The 18,518-nt window shown below is 31.8% G+C and overlaps 1 protein-coding gene across 1 annotated transcript in view; it reads right to left on the reverse strand.

Moving 5' to 3' along the window:
• Nucleotides 1-18,518, reverse strand: part of LOC148238515 (calcium/calmodulin-dependent protein kinase kinase 1-like) — a 123,379-nt gene that overhangs the window by 2,928 nt on the left and 101,933 nt on the right. Inside the window, exons 7-11 of the mRNA XM_088187949.1 lie at nt 16,602-16,746; nt 8,566-8,753; nt 1,423-1,638; nt 1,190-1,357; nt 19-104 (exon numbers count right to left, since the gene is read on the reverse strand). Of these exons, the coding sequence (XP_088044075.1) occupies nt 19-104; nt 1,190-1,357; nt 1,423-1,638; nt 8,566-8,753; nt 16,602-16,746 (803 nt within the window). The remainder of the gene's footprint in view (nt 1-18; nt 105-1,189; nt 1,358-1,422; nt 1,639-8,565; nt 8,754-16,601; nt 16,747-18,518) is intronic.

The raw sequence follows: 18,518 nt of genomic DNA on the forward strand, positions 1-18,518 counted from the left end.
TAATGACTAATATAAAACCTTTCGGGTAATCCTAGATATGCGCCTGGAGCTGATGCAGAACGAGCTCCTCTTGATAATCTGCCCGGACGTACTAAGAATGGATTCTAAAATACAAATTACACGCAGCATATTAATATTTATTCTATTTATAATAATATGAGTGCATGAATATTGCTCCAAAAATGAATATGAATATCTCTTTTATTATTGTAAATTTTCCGTTTCAGTATAACAGGCGTTAACCCAGTGCATTACAATGGGTTAAACACTACTTATTAAGCAGCAAGACATCAAACTGAAATCAAAGTCTGTAAATGAGTAAAATTTATTTGTCTGATTACAAACTATTAATACATCTTGCAATCAATAGTTACACGCAGAGCCGCAGCAATGCTTTTGTAGCTCTTGGCAAATAACAAATATGGCGCTCCTTTTTATCTTATTTTTTAAGGAAAGTTTTACTTCACTGCTGATTTTATGCAATTTCTGACAAATAATGCATTTATAAATTCCATTAAATAATAATTTATAAAAATAATAATATATAATAAAGAATTATTTTAGGTATAGGAAATATAAATAGAACGATGAAAGTCATACCCCTGGGATATACAATACGTTTTAAAATTTCGTTGTGAATTGATATTCGTATTGTTTTCGGTTTGGATATTATATCTCTCAAATATTAAATGAATCAGTAATATGACATATGATACATATGTATAATATATGAAAAACAACCATCAGTTTAGCAACATTGAATTCGAGTTAATAAAATCATGTTACTTTACATACATTTTGCAATTTGTAATTCAAAATTATACGCAAAATTCGGTCCCCTGGGTTTCAAATTAACTAGGTTTTACTGTATATAAAATTGAATGTATTTATAAACGTGTATGTATACTCTTTATATATAAGCATATACCTTTTGACCGATATAAATAAAATTTTGCGTAGTTACTATTTAGCTCCTTGCTCAAAACACCCTCCCACCTTCTCTGATTTACACCTGATTAAAATAGCACCGGTTTCAAATTTTGATAATTTGCACTCTTAAAACTTTAATATAGTAACCCCATTAAATTTGTAATCAATAGTTTGTGTACTATTCTATTTACTCTGCGTTACACACGTTTTTTTAGCAATATTCGCACTTCATTATTTATATATCATACTAATATAATACCTGAAAACTATGTTTCTTTAGCATCGTCTTGATTAAAATCAACGTCGAAACTTTGGGAATACTAGTGACGACCTGCGCCACTTCTTCTTCGGTAACTTCGACGAGTTGACAGTTATCTTCTTCACTCGGAAGTTGAAATTTTCCGTCCATGGTCACCCAAGGATGTTGCTGTAATGGTTATTCACCATTATAATATTATATATTAGAAATATAGTTATAAATATATTGCAAACCTTAATATCTGGAAGTGTGATCCTACTGGTTGGATTCTTATCGAGCATTTTCAAAAGTAAGTTTTGCAATTGCTGCGATATGACAATGTCTGGTGGAAATATTAATGGAAGTTGTTTGATCAGGATATGCAAAGCTTGCGATCCCTCGGCGCTCCATGGCACGTTTCCGGTTACAAACGAATATAGCGTGATTCCCATTGACCATATATCACAAGCCTGAAAAGAAAACATAAGGAATATTTAGTAAATCAGAATCAATATCACAGGACTCTCAAAGGCTCTAAATTGTGTACAAAATGATTTTTAGGTTTATTAAAAAATATGTTAAATAAAATAATTTTAAGATATTTCAAGGTAGACATAACAAAAAATACATACAACATTATTGATTACATAACTATGATACAATCTTTTAATTTCAACATTTTTAACAATTTTTTATACACACTAATACCAATTCATTGACAGACCATATTATGTCAAATTTAAATTTAATAGGAAAAAATTATAATATTGGCAATGCTGTGGGGGATCATCTTCTTGAAATTACCGTAACCACGACACAATAAGGATGAACTTGACAATAGAGTGTAAAGGAAGGGACCACACAAAAGCCCTCATTACGTCCAGAAAAAGGGTTTCACATAAATAACACGTAATTACTCTCCAATGCATTGAAAGATTACTTCTTTGTTGCAAAACGGGCACGAAAAACAATATACCACCGGACGACAAAATCCTTGCTCTCATATACTGATGGATGGCGTGCGTCCAGCGTGTGGTGGATTGGCGCCCAATCTCCAATGAAGAGAGGTCAGACATAGCTCGAAGCGAGATACGGTCATAGAGTCAGGGACAGAGAGGGACTCCACCATACGTCACCGCAGCAAATAGGAACGAAACTCCACTACACAGTCGCTGCAACAACTACAAGACTTCTGAAACTAGACATCATTCATTCGACAGCTTCTCCACCACTACTCGGAGAATAACGACATTCGCACACTATAGTTTGTCGCAATATATGTAATATTATATAATACATTATTAGCAGTTTCCAACGGCGTCTTTCTGGCTGCGAAGTCACTCCCCTTAGGGTTAGAAATCTTAAAATGCTATAAATTACCATAATATATTGCTTATGTAATGTCTAAATAATATGAAAAAAATACCCAACTACAAAATATAATAAAATCTACTAATTTAAAATTATTAGAGAATGTCAATGAAGATTTTTTTAAATTTTATAAATAAAATTAAAGCCGCAACGTTCTATGGTTTGATAGAATTTAAATACCCAAATTAAAAATATAAATATTTGTCATTACAAATGGAAGTTAACCCTTTGAGCGGTATCGCCGTACATCTACGGTGGTCGGTATTCCACTGTTTTAAGGTACCCCAGATAGTTATATATTTATATATATATTTGAAGAAATAATAAATAAAAAACAATATAATCATATAGTATTTTTTTAATGATATTCATAGCAAATAATACCAATAGATTAAAGAGTACTAAATAAATAAACATATTAAAAAATATTTTATTTAAATTTTATAAAAAATATTGAGAGCCTCTGAATTAATATAAAAAAATCACAAAAGCTGAATAATGTAGAGAAAAGATGTAAAATAAATTTAAAATTAGAAAAAATAATAAAATAGATCAAATCAATAAAACTTGACTATTTTCTATAATTTACTATAAATTCAATATTAAATAATATTAAATAAAAACAGAGGTAATTTTGGAAAAATACATAAAATTAACTCTCTTCCAGGTATATACTAACAAATTAACAAATGTGTATAAATTAACTTACTACTACAAGTATTATCTTAAGTAAAAAAAAAATTTTATCGAGGAAAAATAAAAATAGATTACTATAATAAAATATTTAATGATGCTAATAATAATTAATTTAAAATATGGAAAAATATTAAAACAATTATCAAAAAAATGAGAAAAGAAATATTCTAAATATTAATGAATTTAACTACAGGTAAAAAATAGCTGATAATAAACATTTTATCTTATTTGGAATATTTATATCAGAGCAAATGCAAATTAATATTGATGATATAAAATAAACACTATCACAAATATGGCTCAAGTTTTATTTATTTGCACCATATTAAATTAGAAAAAGTCATAAATATACAAACAAATTAAAAAATAACTCAGCGCCTGGTACTAATGGCATAACAGTTAAAACAATCAAATCAATTAATAGTTATTTTGGGACCTTTATTATTTAATCTATACATAAATGATTTAACCCTATTTAACTTGCAGGAAGGATTCAACTGTACACTGAAGATACAGTGTAAATATACAACTCTAAAACATACACAGATATGCACTAATTATTATGTATAATATTACAATGTCCATTGCCACTTTATCACAACATACTCCCCCATTTACAGCACGTACAAATTTATATTATTATCGCGCGCGTCAGTAAATTACAATAATGTTTTAGATGTTAATTTTGATGTTTTAATGAATATTAGGTGGTCTTCGGGTTTAACTGAAACGGTTTTAAATGAAAGTAAATTGCATAAATTGTTAGAGCAAGCAATCGGCTTCAATAGATGAAAATACAAATCGGTCAAAAGTTGTCTATTTAATGTAATTTATATTCATCCCTCGCTTTACCCGCTTCAGCAACTTATTTGTTAATTCACTGCGGCTGATTAAATAGCAATTCTATTTCGACAGGGTTGGATCTGGGTAAACATGGAACATGGGCAAGTCAGTCGGCGTATGTTCCCAGAATTTTTTCATTTATTTTATTACGCGTATCGCCGCGAGCAAAGACTCGAGAAGTATTTTTTCCTTTAAAAATATTCATAAACATGTTTAATTTTCAAATTCCATAGATTTTGCGGCTAAGTAACTTGCTTGTTTATTTATTCATTATTCATCGGCTCTGTATTTGTAATAAACTCTTGCTATATTATAGAAAAAACAGTTATGATTGCAATATTATTATAAAGAGAAATGGCCTTAGTAGCAAAAACACGATGAATTGCTGACGCCACCCTCAACGCATTGATTTTTTTTATTATTAGATTTATTTGAAGGTGTTTTTTAAGATAATCAAATAAACACTTTTTGTTGTTTGACACATCAGAAGCTCTCATCGTCATCACAAATATGTTTTGCCTTAATCAAGCATTCTATAAATTTATTAAGGTAAACTTAGCTCACTTCCAATATTGGCACGATCAGTGCGAAAACGTTGGAACTACTGTATGACTTTCCAAAGAACGTTGAGTAAAATATATATAAATCTATAATAAGTTGTGAGATGTATTATATAATTTATATAAAAATAAAATATCCATGAACATGTTTTATTTCAAATCGCAAATAATATTTGGTTATGTAATTTTTTTTCGTCGGGTATTTTGTAAGTTTTCGATATACATCATAACATCCCGCATGTGACCATGTGCTTCTTTTCAATTCCATCGCCGGCGGGGCGGAAAAATTCCAATACAAGTCCACTAGGTCGTGTACAAAATATTGCAAATATGTATTCGAGCTCAACTCTATTCGGTCCACTCCATTGCGCACGTTTCCCGCATAAACACCATATTACCCATATAGCCCCCGACATTATATACGATATTACCGCTACGTATCACATATCCAGATGTGAAATGTTCATTTATCATCGTAACACACCATCGATTACGTTTATGCGCCAAACGATACATGAAATCAGATAATCCTTGTAATACACTAGATTAAGAATATATGTGTGAACATACGCAGTTCGAAAAGTTCCCGTGCTTTCAAAATATGGCGTCAAAGCAAGTATCATACAGTTTAAATAGTTCAATACCTGTATAATTACCTAATGGAAATATTTTGGTATTAATAAGTTAACCTCCTTTATATGTAGTTAGCGGGACGTGAAACTTTTTTTAAGAATATGATTCATTACAGTCCATTGATAAAAAAGTGTGTAGAAAAGTCGCTGGGAGGGCTTGATGTTTCTAGTGTAAATGCGGGTCTCGTCTCGAATCGTTTGATCGTCTACCGATTGATAAAGATGACAAAGTGTCACATCTTTTATGCTCTTGATTTGAGACAGCTCTGGCGAATCACAGATGCAGATGCTGGTGGGCTAATTGCATCACTTGATTATTCAACAAATATGTTCACGCTTTAAAGTAAAGATTTTACACAGGATAGAAGTAACGATTTTAACGTCAGTCTATCGCGCATCTTTGATGTATTATACAAAAAGGTAGATAGTATTTTTTATGATGCTTACGGATGTACTATCAAGTAAGTAGTCTATGAAATCTTTAATTATAAAGAATTGTGATAGTGATTATTCTTTTCAATTGTTAGGTTTTTTGTCTGACGAGATAATTATTAACATATTTAACATATTTAAAACGGTATTAACATATTTAACATATTTAATGTCTGGTCTATAATTAATTCATACACATTTTTACATGTACACTGAGTGTACATCATGTATTAGTACAGTATGAGAAAGATTAATGCCATTAGTTTTGTGGCGACCACACATATATGCACATTTAAAAGGGCGAATGTCTCATTGTTAATGACCGTGACCAAAAACGTTCATTTATTAACAATGAGACAAACATCATAGAACAAGAGGGATTTCTTTTGACTACACAACACGGGTCGTAAAGAGAATCCCTTTTGTGACAAAGCGGTATGGATCCAATCAATCACCACAGCGCAAGCCCTTTCCTTAGAATTCGAAAGTCTGGAGCAAAGCAAAAAACTGGCTTTCGAAATACACATTTGATTTCTCGAATTCTAAGAAGCCACTGCAGCGATTGGCTAGAAGATTGATGTACAATCGTGATTGGCCAGCTAGCGTGCATCCCCCTAAAGGATATAAGCCCGGACCCCGACGAGAAGAGTGCAGATGGTCCACGGTAACACAAGAGACGGAGACACAGACAATCAGAGAGCCAAGATCTACCAGCAGCCATCCGGAGGAACCAGCCACGGGCCCTCACCGACAGACCTGAAGATCACATCTGACACTCGCCGCACGCAGCCTGAGCATCATCTACGGCCATCACCATCTGCGCCACGTACACCTTCATCGCGAAAAACGTCACGCCGTAATCATCCATTGTCGAAATTGTAATTATAACTTAATGAACAATCTAATAGGATTCACCGAAGTCTCATTGGCCGCGAGGTCAACCACCCCTAGGGCTACGCCCTCTAAAGTTTATATAAATATATTTTTGAAAAAATAAAATATTATATTTGAGAAAAATAACTTATTGGCAAAGATATATACATAAACATATTTTAAACAGAAGTATTCATTTTATAGTGAAAGGGCTGCAGCCCCGCAGTCCACTGCCACTAAAAGACACTGCAAGATATATCTGACCTATTATTTATTTTTACACATTGTTGTGTCTTGGACTGTATGGTAATTTCTAATATAATAATAGTCAAATTTTAAAACGTTCGACGTTGTCGAAGAACTCCATTTCATTTTATATTTTTTTTCAAAAGAAACGTACCTCATTTTATATTCTATATAAATAGAAACGGCAATAAGTGGGTATGAAAAATGAAAGATCCTTTCGTTAAAAGTATGTATGTATATATAGGTATGTAAGTATTATATACAATACGAAATAAATTTATAATGCTTTTCAAATCCACCCTAATATTGCATATAATGAATCCTTCACGCCGTCGCGTCCTTACGAAAATTAATTTCGCAATATTTTTAACGACAGAGAACGAGGGTTTAATTTCGCCACTGTTTATTTTGATTCGTCCGCAGGGACTACGGATATTTAGTCCAGATGTGACTTTTTTGGATTAAATGGACTCTCAAAGGAGTTTTGCGATAAATGTATCATTAGGCAAAAGAGAGAGGTTTCCATTGCCGACCTTAAAGTGGATTAGTTTAAGAAAACAAATAGTGATGTAAGGAATTGATTTCAGATTATTGCTTAACACAATTAGAGGATAGTCGGATGCTGATACAGAAAATATTGTTACAGATTTCCAAGCTAAAACCGGCTTTAGGCGATTAAGCGTTGTATATATATATATATATTATACTACCACTAATGATTTTTATTTTATATAAAAATATTAATAGTAATCATAGCTATTAAAGCATATATTTTAAAGTTTATTATTTATAAGACAAACTTAAAATTATATATAAGTGATAAACAATAAGAGTTCATAAGGTTAGAGCTATTCAAAATTTATAAAAGGTTCAAAGGTTTGACAAATTACGATATCATCTTTGTGTATTTGACAGTTGACGACTATATTTCTCTTTAGAAGCACTGAGAAGGAAACTGAACGTTAACTGGAAAATAGTTCTTCGAAAAACAGTACTGTGCATTCGCTCTTTATATGTTTGAAATCCAATTAAAAGCTCACAAGGGTAGATAGAGGCTTAATCTTGAATATATACGAGTATATATACTTAGATAAATACACTATTTGTTCAGTTTAAATATTTTTAAAGATAATAAAGGCTAAGATGTTATAAGTTCGATTTTTTTGTGCAAAAAGAGAGAGTGCAAAATAGTAACGCAGAATAATAATAATAAAAAAGCAGTTGTCGCATTAAAAAATAAGAAAGCAATAATTACATTTTTTTTTTGTTAAATAGCTTGTTTTTTAAATTGCGCGGGTAACCGGGTACCCGGTTCTACCCAGGTCCGAAGCTCTAAGTTGAAAGCATCAGACCTAACTTGAACTCACTAATTCCGTACGTGCTAACCCTACTTCAGACAATCGAAGCTCACAGAAGCCGCTGCTTCTCTCTTCATCTTGGTCCAACTCGAGGCTCGGAATCCATAATTAAATCTTTTACGTATAACATATACAAACTGTATGTGACGATATCAATTGTTGCATAAAAATAAATAACAACATACTTTGTCTTAAAAACAAAAATAAGCACCCCCGACACAAAGGTTAATGTAATAAATAATTATTAATTAAAAATAGTGTAGGTCGCTCGCTACAAACAATTTTTTTTAGAAGCATTGTTCTCAATAAAAAATAAATTATTTGCTATTTTGGAATTCGTCTTTAGTATCCAGATATACATGGGACATAATTTAATAATGCTTTACCTTAGTAACGTTGGCAGGACTATCCGCCGATGTGAAAGCTTCAGGAGCTCTAAAAGCTGGTGTTCCCGAGCCTCCTCCTCCACTTCCCTCGCTGCTTCCACCCAAATCGGCCACCAGCAACCTTCCACCTTCACCGACAAGAAGATTAGCCGGTTTGATGTCCCGGTGGATGATGTTCTGGTAGTGAACTGCAAAAGGTTAAAGGCACATTTTAGAGTCGATACCGAAAAGGATCTGAAGGGTAGGCTGAGAATCTTTTGAATCGAGACAAAATTAAACAAAGCTCCTTTGGAGACCCCTAAGAGAAAATTGCGCAAAGGAACTTCGTTAGGTTTAATTGGCACTGACAAGCTTTCGCGGAGCTTTGACTAACGTTGCTGATCCTTGTGTGTTTTTTGTTTAACGAGCTCGTTTATGTATTTTAGTAGAGCTTCGCAATGTTGCGTTTTACTAATAAAGGGTCAATATAGATTAACGCACATAAATTAATTTTGTGTATGGCATTAAGTAATTAACACATTACATAAAAATGAGATTTTTTATTTATTTATTTATTTATTTATTAAAATTATAACCATCGTGACCTGACAGGCAAACCTAATGCGTCACGATAGTCAAAAGTACTAATACATCATAATACATACAAATATAAACAAGACAAAACAACAGACACAAATCACCTCAACAGGTGTGCATTGTCCCATACGAACTCAACCAAAACTCCATAAGTGCAAGAGAAAATGTCAATATTACTATGGACAGAATTGAGCAGATAAATAGCCTTGGCCAGAGAAGAGTTGGCAAGTGCTCCAGTTCTACACTTAACAGGCAAGAATAGTGGACGCGACCGAGAACTATATCCACCTTCAGGAGCCCACATTTGAAGCTGCTCGAGCACTGAAGGATTGTCTACGATGCCCTTGAGCAATTTCCAGAAGTGTTTAATTACATAAACACTTCTGCGAGTCGACAAAGAAACGTATCCCAGGGCTTCCAAAATAAAAGCACTGGGAAACAAGAACGGATAATACCCGTATTCCTTCAAGTATAAATATCGAAGAAATTTACGTTGTACTTTTTCCAGCTTCAATTCATTACATTGATTCATTACGCCTGGGATTCAAATGATGGAGCTAGTTTCTAGTATGCTGCGGACTAGAGTATCATAAAGAGTGCGCAATACTAAAGTATTCCTGAAGTAACGCGCATTTCTCAAGATAAAACCGAGCATTTTTAAGGATTTGCTATGAGTCTATGCATTGTGCTGGCTAAATTTCCAACGTTCTTCGAAAGTCACTCCTAAATCCTTAGTTGAAGAAAACCTTTCCAGAAAATATCCGCCTAGATGGTATGAATATTTTGCCGGCGTTAACGACATTGAAAATGAAATTGTGTGACATTTCTTTACACTGAAAGGCAATTGGTTATAGCAAGCCCATTTCCATATAGAGTTGAGATCCTCCTGTAGGTCGAGGGAATCAGAAATCGAATGCATTTTCTTGTAAATTTTCAAGTCATCTGCAAATAATAAAAAAAATCTGAATGCTCTATTGCTGTTTCTATGTCATTAATGAACAATAAAAACAACAATGGACCCAAATTGGATCCTTGAGGTACTCCAGTAGGGGTCTTATATCGTTCTGAAAAGGAGTTATTATACTTGACGAATTGATATCTATTGGTCAAGTAATTTGAGAATAGATTTATGAGATCTTCAGAAAACCCGAAATTAGATAACTTTTTTACAAGTAAAGCATGGTTAACTTTATCAAATGCTTTTTCAAAATCTGTGTATACGACGTCCACTTGTACACCAAAGTCCAATGATTTTGAAACATAGTTAGACAAAACCATTAGATTAGTGACAGTGGATCGAGATTTACGGAAACCATGTTGTTGTCGAGAAGCATACACCTGCAATGATTAAAAATATATTTATGCAAAACAATTTCAAATAATTTTGCAGGTGATGAGATCAAAGCTATTGGCCTGTAATTGTCAATCTGAGATTTGGGACCCTTTTTATGAATCGGAGTGACTTTTGAATATTTTCCAGAATTGTGGAAAACAAGAGGATCTCCAAATTAAATTAAATATAAATTTTAGAGGCTGTAAAATACCAGACTTGCATCCTTTCAGAATGTAGTCTGGAATAAAATCTGGTCCCGAGGTAAAAATGGATTTTAGTCTGCTAAATCCATATTCCATATCAACCAGACAACCAGGCTTTGATTGATAACAAAGATGACCATGAACGATGAGTCTCATCGTAATTAGTATTAAACTCTAAATGTGACCCATCATTATGGTATACGGTTTGAAAATACCTAGCAAATCCATCTGCAATCTCTTCAAAACCTTCAAAATTGATGTTGTTCCAACTCATCGATGACAGTAAGGATTGGCCATCGCGTTTTGAGCTAACGAATTTCCAAAATTTTTTCGGATTTAAAATTATCGACTTTTCACAGTCTTCAATATAGTTCCGATGGCAATCGAAAATCATCAATTTTGCACGCGATCGCAGAGTACGAAATTCTTCATAGATGAGAGAATTTCGTGTTCGTTTCCAGATGACATTAATATAGCACAAATAAAAATCAACACTGACAACTAACTTATAACCGTTCTTAAAACAATATTTGGGAAGGCAAGCACTGATAATTAAATGGCATTAAAACAATATATAAATTTTCTAGGTATAAACGAAATGTAACTTTCGATATCCAGCTTTTAGAGATTTATGTAGAAATTATAATGTATAGTATTTTTATTATCTTTAATAAGAATATTTTTTACCTTGATCTATAATAAAAGTGTCGAATTTGCATATTTAGCAATTAGATAAAAGCTTAAAATAAAATCAGTTACAAAATAAGTGCGATGAAGTACGTCATTAGTTTTAGACTTTTATGTCATGAAATGAAATTCTTTGACGCTAAATATAAATTGGCAATTAAGTGCAATTCTTAATAAAATATATAGTGGCATTCTTTTATTAGAAAAGGCAGAAATTTGGAATTTAGAATTGTTTTTGATTGATGCTTGATATTAGATATTTATTACAACTATTTATGGAACGTAACATTTCACAAATACCCCTACATTTATTCCCAAGTAGCAAAAATTTAAAGTATAAAATAATAGAAGTAGTTAATAATGTACTCAAACATAATAAGTTAGGGATCAAAACTGCGCACCGTAAAATATAATATAATGTTCTTTGGAAAGAGAGTTATATAATGTGAAAATACGATTGAAAAAAACCGACTTTCATTTATGTCTTAATATCATTCCAATTCTAATAATAATAATAATAATATAGGGTAGTCATAAAAAATAAACAAGTTTTTTGTTTGATCTCACAAACAAACACATTGTTGTAACAAGACGAATTCACATAAAAAAACGTGCTACCGTTATTTATAATATATTCATAGAAAATTTTTTTTTTTCTTCATGCTTTACGTACACACCAGAAAACCAATATCAATATTATATATGTACAATAAAATATGCATGAGATTTTTATCATAGATAAAAAATAGTAGTAGCTTGTTAACTTACCTAATCGTTTATTTATTATATTATAATAGACACAAAATAAAGTAAACATACACTAGATATTTCGAGGTTTTTAAAATAAATATTACATCAAATACAAAGCCTACTTATTAAAAAATCAGTGAGTACGATCGTCGGACAGCTTTTGCTTTTTAAGAGATGAAAATTTTCATCCAATGAATAAGCAATAAACGATTTCAATAAATAAGTAATGGAGAAGGCAAAGTTTCGGAACGTGTTTATTTCGGTACTATCGCACAAAAGTAAAAAATCAATTTAACTTTATTTAAATTTATCTTATCTGAATATGCGATTTACATAATGTGATTTACGCGTCTAAAATAGGTACTGGCACATTTGCAATAATAATACCAATGTGACAGTCTATTTATATAAATATAAATTAATCCATAAATACAGAAACATCTGAGTAAAACTAATCTGTGATGTCAATCAGAATTATAATTATATAATAATCATTATCTCCGTCTTGTAAAACGAAAGTTTATTTGGGATTTGAATCACAGACTATATCAGTAGTGCGTAAATCATGGATCTCGACTCCCAAGGGGGTCGACTAAAATAAATTTATTTGCCATAAAATATACGGCTTATATTAGAATAAATTATATTTCAAAAATATATTCGGTAACAGGGGCGAACAGAAGTTCCAATAGTCGCTAGATGGCGTGCCAAGCGACGCGACGAAGATCGGGTACTCGTTCAGTCTGCCGATCGATTACCACGCCCAATTAAAAAAATATATATTTTTGTGATCACGTTGTGAAAGTGTGATAGAATAAATTTAAAAATTCAAATTAAATTGGTCATCAGTTATGTAACAAATTGTAGTTATTTGGTGATACTTGTAGGTGATTAATGATTCGGAACGGATGTGCTATTAGGTGGTCATAATTAATAACGCATGAGATCGTTCTTTAATTATCGTAAATATACTGTGTATGGCCTTATATTATAACAAATTGTGCATGTGGTTAAAACTAAAAAGGAACAAATCTTTGTTATTTAATTATTTGTTTACATACGTACAAGGAATAACATATTTATTCCAATTACATAAACAATATTCACACTAATAACATTATTGGATAGACCATAATGCGTCCATCAACTGTGAATATCTGGATGAAAACAAAGCAACACTATCTATAGATGGCTTAAAAACCAGAAAACTGTGTATATTGGGGAATTATTTAATACTGTTTTTGCATGTGATAATTTAAACAATACTTCAGAATTAAAGGCACACATAATCGAAGTTCTTTCAGAATCTTTGGATTAAGTTTATTCCTTACCAGCAGTTTGAATAAGTGCTTTTCTAAGTACACCCATACCTCGCTTTACGGCCTAGATACGTTCCACAAAACTTGGCCGCAAAGCGAAAAGCCGTATAACGAATCAATTATTCTAATACAAATTCAATGGGATCGGTTCCAAATTTGTTAAATATGTAACATGGTTTATCATTTAAAATGCATTTTATCTTTTTATTTCATTTAAATCAAAAATACATACATAACAAGTACATACATTTGTACATAAAATAATAACAGACTCCAAAAACCAACAATAATCCATAAACAAAAATGAAACTACTTCATGTTACATAAAATATGTGTATGAATACATACATATTTTTTTTAAAATGGCTTTAATCTGAAGACGATGAAGAAATGGTAACCATAGATCACTGTCGTTCTTATTTTTCGCTGGTAAGGATGGATCTGGCTTAAAAAAATTGTCCAACGTTGTTTGTCTTGCCTTTTTATCTCTTTCGTTCTTCAGTGATTAATAACAGCTAATGGCTGAGTTAATTCCTCGAGAAACTTTAGCGCTACGTTCGACGTCAGGATCGTTTTCAAGGAAGATGTTTATTCCTTGTTCGAAATAGGAAAAAGCTTTTGACAATTTTTTTGATGTTAGCTGTTTGAATACAACATACTCTGTCTCTTCATCAAATGCCGGTTCTGCTTGCAACTGAATGAGTTCCTTATATGAAAGGGGTTCCCTATCAGCTTCAAGTAGATCAAGCACATCACGTTCGTTCAAACCTTCAAAGCCGAGATCATGTGCTAGATCCAAAATGTTTTGCCTAATTTCAGGAAGGCAATTAACTTCTGCATCAGTACTTTTTACACATTCTGGCCATATTTTTTTCCAAACATGGTTCATTGTTGTTAATTTTAATTCCTTCCATGATTCACTGATGCTGTCAACAGCATCCTTGATGTTATAGTTTTTCCAAAATGTTTTAATTGAAGATTTACCATCGGTTTCCCTTATAAGTTGTCGGAAAGTTCGGCGTAGGTAATATGCCTTAAAAGTGGCTATTGCACCCTGATCCATTGGTTGGATCAGAGCTGTTGTATTTTTCGGAAGGTACTCAATCATGTCATCTTCAGATAGTTCGGATAAATTAGTAGGATGCCCTGGTGCATTATCCAAAATGAGCAAAGCCTTGTTGTGTAAGTTATTGTCTCGCAAATATTTTTTCTTTTCTGTGCAAAAGTGATTTTTGAACCAATCCTCTAAAGTAGCTTTAGTCATCCAAGCTTTCTTGTTGGATCTCCATATGACGGGTAATTGATTTTTATTTAGTCTTTTAAGAGGCCTTGGATTTTCGGACAAATATATTAAAAGCGGTTTTAGCTTAAAATCACCCGCGGCATTTGCACCAAGTAGCAAAGTTAATCGTTTTTTAGACACCTTATAACCAGGTGTAGATTTTTCGGTTTTTGAAATATACGTGCAATCAGGCATTCGCTTCCAATAAAGCCCTGTTTCGTCTACGTTAAACACTTGTTCAGGTTTATAACCACCTCTTCCAATAATTCCCTTTAAAATATTGGGATATTCCTTAGATGCGGCCTCATCAGCGCTAGCTGCTTCACATTTTATTTTAAAATTATGCAAATTAAATCTATTTTTAAATTTTTTTAAAAATCGGCATAAGAGGGCCGTTATAGCGAAAGGCCGTATAAAGAGCGGTACACTCTTTTATGAGACTCAAGGGAATCATATCGCAGCATTTAGGACCTTTTTAATTAAAATTGCGTCGGTTATAATATTTAAGAATCAGATTAGAGAAGCATACTCAAGGGTATTAACTTTTTGTTAAGCAGTTGCAGGAATGTTACTCCTTTCGCTGAAGTTGCATTAGCGAGACCGCTTGCTGGACAGAAGCTGTCAGTTTTGGAAGTCATATTACCATGATAAAACTTAGTAGTAGTACAATAAAATGAAAATTGTTCAACAAGTTGTGAAAAAATCTCGGAGAAGATATCAAATTTGATACGAATTTATTTTATATAAAAGTATACAACTCCGTTTGCCACAGTTAACTCTTTGTTACATATATATTACACATTATATATTCCTGATGGGATTGTCACTGATACTGTATGCGGTCTGCGAACTGCACGATCTAAATTGCAAACAACTCGGGAATAGAGTGAAATATAAAAAGGGGAAACGTGAAACCATTCGTTACATACATAAAGCAGCAAGGCATAATCTATTTTAGGTTTATACGTTGAAATATTACCATGAATAGATTTAATAACAAGATATTTTTAACAGAATTGTTTAAAATAAATATATCGCAGAGTAAATGTAAAATTACAGGTACTGAAAATATCATATGGAAATAATGAAAATATTATGATAAATACGGATCATTATTGTAAATATAAAATTAGGATATTAAAAAAAACACACTTATATATACAATCGTTATATGTATAAATATTAGATAAATACGTTACAAAAAAACAATATTTAGGGAGAGATCGACGTAGAGCACAGGTGCAACTAGCAACGAAAAGCAGTAGCCCCAATGTGAAATAAAGAAGTTATGCGAAAAACTACTCTAAATAAGTAAAGTATGAGAATAGATTCAATAGCATATTCAATAAACATATTATTATAAATAAGATTAATTATACAGTAGCGTGCCAATAAAAAAAAAGACGCACCACTTCTCGAAAAAATAATAAGTTTATTCTCTTCTACTTTTCTCACTGGTCGGTTTTGGTCTTAAAATACTTAACCCTTTCCGATCCGTAGGCATGTAAAGTGTTAAGCACAATCTGACTATTTAAAATATTTACATTTTAAATTATTTGATCAATAAATTTCGCTTTAAATTACATTTACATGCATTATGCAGACACAATATTCAATGAATAAGAGTATGAATTAATGCTAAAACACAAACATAGCCAAAGGTAATCAAAAAAATCTCAATGGTAAATGAAAAGTTTTGTAAACTACAATAAATCTACAAAACATAGTATATACGTATAAATTTGAAAACTTTTCAAACATTCCGAAAAGTCTTGTCATGCAAATTTCACATCGTTATTTACCAACGAAGTTTATCTCGAAGATTGCAACGTATCTATAATTAACGTTATTTTATCTATTATTATATTTAAATAAAAAATAATTACGGTATTCAATTCCTAATAGCATGTCTCTGAAGTAGCTCCTGGCCAATCCTTCTGTCAGGGGCTTAGCGTTGGGCTCCATAACTGGTCCACTTTCCACTAATTCGAACACTAAATAAAGATGGTCTTCTAAAGGGTCATCAAGAACCTAAAAAAAAAAGATATAGACTTATAATAAATTATTAAGATTTCTTGCACTTCGTCTTTTTGATCACTGTTTTTTTAATGAGTTCATCATTTATAATATATGGCTTTCTACTTCGTTACATATCCTGATTTAAATTCACTATACCATAGTTACATATATAAATACGTTGGCAATGAATTTCAGCAGCAGTTTTCTCTCTCACATATTTCAATTACACGCTAAAATACACTTTTTCACGTTACATACATCTCAACGGAATCGGCATTGTTGTCAAACGAGTTAAAAATAGTTGTCATATTAACTATCTTCACTTTCTGTATTTGTTACCATTCTAACAAAATAAATCAGTACATGAACATTATTCCGTGTACTCATAAGAGATCTATAATATTATATTATTGTAGTTTATAGTTGTACAATACTAGAATTGTACAACTACAGGTCCATTAATAACAATGAGGGCTATCCAAGCGTGAATATTGTACAATGGGCTAAGCACCGCTATATGATTTTCAATTAACACTGATGGAATCGGAAGTGTAGGAAGTAATTTAATTAAAGACAAAACCACGCGTGACCTCTTGTGTCAGTGATGTACAACATTTTGGATACATATTTATTTATGACAATGTATCTTTATGGCCATTATACAGAGTTTAACGTTAAAACATAATTATGATATACACTTAAAAGTAGCTCCTCATTACTATCGACGAAAACAACATTGTGTTTGGCAAGCCCGTTGAGAAGTTGAATACCCCATGTAAGAGCGTGTGCTTTGAAGCTAAGAGTAGGAGCGTAAACGCAAACTTGATTATGAATAATGATGAAATAGATAGCTCTCGAACTGTCTGTGTTAACGCAAATATGGTATATTTAATATATGCATTTATTAATTTCACACTTTGCCTGTATTATTTTTTTCGTTCCGGTTCAATTAAATATATATATATATATATATATATATATATATATATATATATATATATATATATATATATATATATATATATATATATATATATATATATATATATATATATATATATATATATATATATATATATATATATATATATATATATTGGTTCGGTTTAGTTTTCATTCCGCAATAAAATGTTTTATTTGAAGAAATACCAGTTCATAATATATTTCACTACATATTTTTTAAATGATTACCATGCTCTTTGTATTACGATTTTAAATAACATAAACGATATTTAAAATTTAATAAATTAAATTATTTAAAATCAAATAAATTATAAGCTGTGGGGAGCTATAATTTGTGACCAAAAATGATCATTTATCAAAAAGAATAAATTAGACATTGCTGGGATTACACAAAAGCCTTCGTTATGTCTAGAAAAAAAGGATTTCCCATAAATAACACGCAAGAATTATCCGGTACATTAAATGAATATTTTTTTGTTACAAAATAGTTACGGGAAATAATATATCACCGGAAGACATAAGACACCATAAGGCCACAATATTCCCGTTGCACAATTTGAACTCGGAGATGTCCATCAAACAAATGTCACTTTCTAAAGGCGTATACACATTTCGTTTTTATAAGAAGCGATAGTAACAATTGACTGGATGATCGCTGCGTGATTGGTCAGCAAGCTTTGCAGCTCTGAATACAAAAGGCTGGTCTCCAACGCCGACACTCGAAGAGACTTGCAGATTCGGTTCACCCGTGGACAACATATGGTCATGGACGCTCACATCCTGAGAAGGATGTTAGCGTCTATACGAGCACCGCAGCAGCG

Source organism: Plectrocnemia conspersa, unplaced genomic scaffold, assembly GCF_051122295.1.
Source record: "Plectrocnemia conspersa isolate PC_06_02 unplaced genomic scaffold, ASM5112229v1 ptg000001l, whole genome shotgun sequence".
In the NCBI taxonomy this organism is placed as follows: Eukaryota; Metazoa; Arthropoda; class Insecta; order Trichoptera; family Polycentropodidae; genus Plectrocnemia; species Plectrocnemia conspersa.